General features: G+C 39.8%; 1 protein-coding gene across 1 annotated transcript in view; it reads right to left on the bottom strand.

The window, feature by feature from the left end:
* Nucleotides 1-435: 435 nt before the first annotated feature.
* The window catches only part of LOC143038163 (uncharacterized), a 15,250-nt gene continuing 11,025 nt past the window's right edge, over nt 436-4,660 (bottom strand). Inside the window, exons 5-6 of the mRNA XM_076207181.1 lie at nt 908-1,055; nt 436-546 (exon numbers count right to left, since the gene is read on the bottom strand). Coding sequence (XP_076063296.1) covers nt 436-546; nt 908-1,055 — 259 coding nt within the window. The remainder of the gene's footprint in view (nt 547-907; nt 1,056-4,660) is intronic.

Genomic DNA, 4,660 nt, shown 5'->3' with positions numbered 1-4,660 from the left:
ACTACGCGTCTTTTGGGTCAGGATGGCCAGGCGCAGGAGTGAAAGGAGCACACATTTTAGCCGTTCTTTGTTCAAATGGTGACTCATTGCCGTGGGGAAGTGGCGCGCGTTACTCAGTTCATCAAAGCTGTCGCAACATTGTACAGGTAATGTTTCACTTGCCACAGGCGCACATTATCCTTGTACAGTTCTATATAATCGAATAATGATCCTCACGACGCCGGTAGACGTGAGACTTCTGTGACATGGTGAGTGAGGCGGTTTTGTGAGTCTTTTGTTGCGCGTCACTTGCTAGGAGGACAGTGACGCGCGTCAAATGCCCCGCGCGCCTCAGTTTGAGTGTATTGCAGTGGCCGCCGTGGTGATTTCCCCACGATTTGACACGTAGTGTGACGGGGCCTTGAAAACGCGCGCACCTTTCACTCCAGCCCCAGGCTACCCTTTCTCAATAGACTTGCAGTGTGACTTGGCCTTGAGTGTGTTGCGGTAACCGCTGGGGTGAGTTCCCCATGGTTTGACACACCGTGTGATGGGGCCTTTACCACCCTGTAAACCGCGTAGAGATAAATATGAATAAGGACACACGCACACACACACACACACACACGCACACACACACACACACACACACACACGAGATTGATAGAATACAAAGGACAGCAACCAAACTAGGCCCCGGCATGGCAGGTAAACCAAGTGAGGAGAGGCTAAAATCACTGGGTCTGTCAACTTTGAAAGATCGAAGAGAAAGAAGTGATATGGTTATACTATTCAGGTCACTAAAGGGAATAGATTGCATTGATAGTGAATATCTCTTGAGTAAGGGTGGGAGCGCTTCAGGTAATGGGAACAAGTTAAGAAAGAGCACAAGTCTAAAGGATGTGAAGAAATGCAGTTTTCCATATACTGTAGATGCGTAAATACGAGGGTGAGGGATCCCACATCTGATAAGAATCACACCAGCACGCTTGCGGTAAGGACGCTTTCGAGTATTAAAAGAGTACTCACACAGTATAGGCCCGACTGCAGTCTCGAACTGCCCCCAGATGCAACCACTGCAGAGAGGACACAGAACACCTCATATTACGATGATCAAACTAAAAATCCCTGGACAACAACACATTATTTCTTGCCTGAGTGACATGTAGACTTGCCGGAAGGTCATTCTACAGGAGAGGCCAGGGGCAAGGGATTAATTGGGTAATCATGAGGCAATACATAATTGAATATAACAATGAATAACATAATGGCCCAATGTGGGATAGAACCAACAATATACAAATTTGAAGGTACACAAAGAAAATTAGATTTGATCTTAACTGGATAACCTAAGGTGATTAGGATACTGAATTACTAGTACCCAATAATCAAATTCATAGTGTAATTCTTGAATTTAGTCTGAAAGAAATAAGAGAAGAATTATACATAGGAGAGAGACAAACAACACTGCAAAAACTACGATTATCTGTTTGTAAATAAAAATGTACTTTGAAGAAACCTATTGGATGAGGTTAGTGAAATAAAAGAAACAAAGAAGAAATGGGAAATCTACCCGAAGGTGAAACTGTGCGTGCTAAGGATAAGTGGGAGAGAATAAAGAAGTAGGATTCGTTTAACAAAAGATGCACAACAGCAACATAAAAGAGAGGCAAGGCAGAAGAATAATGCAAAGAAACCGGGGATAAGTGCACAAAAGAGAAGGAGGGAAGAAGAAAAGAACTTTGAAAACTGAGTTACCGATAAGTGTAAAGATGAATCTAGGTTATTCTACACATTTGTAAATGACAAGCAGAAGTACAGAAGGAATACCCAAGTTAAAAGTTGAAGGGGTAGTATAAAGAAGCAAGCTAAAATAATGAATGCAATTTTCAAATTGGTAATTACCAATGGAAGAGACTTTGAGGGAAAGAATGATGCAGGTTATGGAACTGTCTTGTTAAACAAAATATAAGTGTAAGTACGTGGAACAAATGGATTTCTCGAGCACTTGGCAGTGAAAAAAGCCTCAGGGTCAGATGAGATATCTGATTGGATAGTGAAAGATTCTAAAGCACAATGGGTGGAACACACCAAATGACTGTATATTCCCTATAAGAGGAGAAAGTGGCCATGGGCTGGAAATCAGATGTGACACCAATTTCAAAGGGAAGAAACGCACGATAGGCAATATTTGTGGGAAAATGTAAAAGATAGATGGATGAACTGCTTGGAAGAGGAAGGAATTTTGGTTGACAATGAATTCAGATTCAGAAAAAGAGAGTAATTTGTAAGAGTTTTTATTTGAGTAGTTGATGTCCTACATGAAAGAGGGGGTAGAGTGGATTGTGCATACCTAGACCTTGAAAAGGCTTTCAACAAGATGCCTCACAAAAGATTAAGGGAGTGTCACATCACTTTATAGAGTAGGTGATTTTTTTTTCTTCAAATATGTGTTTAATGAATATAGGTATAAATACCCCTTACATTAGTGTGTAATTCCTCAGGGTATTGTGTTCCTCCCATGTATATATAAGGCATAGTGAATATTTAATGAAGATAAAGTGAGCTCTATTGAAGCTCTAATTACTTAATGGAAAATCCTTCCACATCATTCAGCTTGGTATGAAATGAAAGCTTAGAGTCTGGGGAACAAATCTTATTGAATACATTTTTTCAAACTAATACCTCTGATTTTTTTTATTAATTTGTTTCTCTGAATAATTAAAAAATGCTGCAAAATTCAGGTTTCATAAATAGAAAATAAATGTCTTTTATTTTTACTGTAGAAAATAAAGAGCATGATGTTTACTTTCAAATGAAACAAAAATGACAAAAATCCATAAAGAACAACCGAAGATATTACAACAGAAAGAACAAAAACATAAACTTTACAGGACGGGGGATTTAAATTTTCGCGACCATTTTTCGCGACCATTTGTTTGATGGTTGCGATGTATAGCAAATCTCCAATTTCCTCTTTGCTGATGAGGTGTGAGGTGAGGGTGAGTGGTGTGGCGTGGGTGGAGGAGGTGTAAGGTGGGCGTGGCTAGTAAATGCTTGCGGAGTGCTGGGTGCAGCTGTGCTGCTTTTCTCCTCTTTCTTTCTTTTTCCTTCTTGTTTCTATTTCAGGCACTCACGGGCCCTCTCTATATTCTGCCGCTTCACTCTCTTGTTTCTTGTTAATTTTTCCATGATCACAGCAACAATACAGGGCGAGGAATCAAAATTGTTGCGCATGGTGAAAGCGCCAAGAGGGACGTCATCTTCCTTTGAACTTTTCAAGAGTACTGGTGCCCTGTCCACTATTTTTGAGGGGTATACTGGTGGGAGGAATTGCCAAATATCTCCATAAACACAGTTCTGTAAAAAAAAAAAAAAAAAAAAAAAAAAAAAAAAAAAAAAAAAAAAACGAAATAGCTATTTCAATATACAGAATGTTTTTTTATGCAATGGGGTTGCCAGAGGTTGCCAATATTTTATCCATTTTATTCTGTATAAAAAATAGAAACGAAATACAGCTGTATAACTTTGTATGAGTGTTGTCACCATCATAGAGATTCTTTTGAAATGTTTACCTAAAATTCGCTCATGTACCAGAATTTTTCGAAATATCGCTGGCGACGCTCCCTTAATATAGAAAAAAAAAGGATGATTCCAAACCTGGCTGAGGCATAAGAACATAAAAATGAAGGAGACTGTAAGAGACCATAAGGCAGCTCCATATCCATCACCACCTGTCATCCCCATCCATAAAGTTGTCTAACCGTTTCTTAAAACAACCGATAGTTTCAGCGCTCACTACATGGTTACTAAATCTATTCCATTCGTTGACCACCCTATTAGTAAACCAATTCTTGCCTATTTCCTTCTTAAATCTAAATTTGTCCAATTTAAATCCATTACTGCGAGTTCTGCCCTGTTGTTTTAATATGATGACCTTGTTTGCATCACCCTTGTTAAAGCCTTTGACCCACTTGAACACCTCTATTAGATCACCCCGCACTCTGCGTCTTTCCAGAGAGTGTAAGTTAAGGTGCCTAAGCCTCTCTTCGTAAGGCAAATTTCTGAGTCCATGTATCATTTTGGTCATTCTTCTCTGTACTGATTCTAGTTAATTGATGTCCATTCTGTAGGACGGAGACCAAAACTGTACCGCATAGTCAAGGATGGGTCCAACTATCGCTAGATAGAGTTTAATAATTACCTCTGCACTTCTATTCGTTACCGTCCTAGCAATGAAACGTAATACTCTGTTAGCTTTATTCCTAGTGCTAATGCACTGTTTCCTGGTTCTAAGGTCCGGACTTACAAATATTGCCTATCACTTGAACTCCCAAGTCTCTCTCGCACTCAGTTTTCTCTAAAAGCTATATCTATTTTCGAGGTTGTGGAGCACCACGTTTAACACGCTACACTTAGAGATATTGAAGTTCATTTACCACTTCACCGACCATGTTAACAATTTGTTAAGCTCATCCTGCAGAATCTCTGCGTCGTCTCCTGACCTAATCAGGCATCCTATTTTAGTGTCGTCCGTAAACTTACTAACATCACTATTTATCCTGTCGTCTAAGTCGACTATGTACATAATGAACAACAAGGGACCCAAAATCGAGCCCTGGGGAACCCAACTAGTTACATTGCCCACCTAGATTATACTCCATATATGGTGTTTCCTGTT

This window comes from Oratosquilla oratoria, chromosome 23 (genome assembly GCF_046742065.1).
Source record: "Oratosquilla oratoria isolate Oo_2021 chromosome 23, ASM4674206v1, whole genome shotgun sequence".
Taxonomy (NCBI): Eukaryota; Metazoa; Arthropoda; class Malacostraca; order Stomatopoda; family Squillidae; genus Oratosquilla; species Oratosquilla oratoria.
This window is presented reverse-complemented; position numbering and strand designations above follow the sequence as displayed.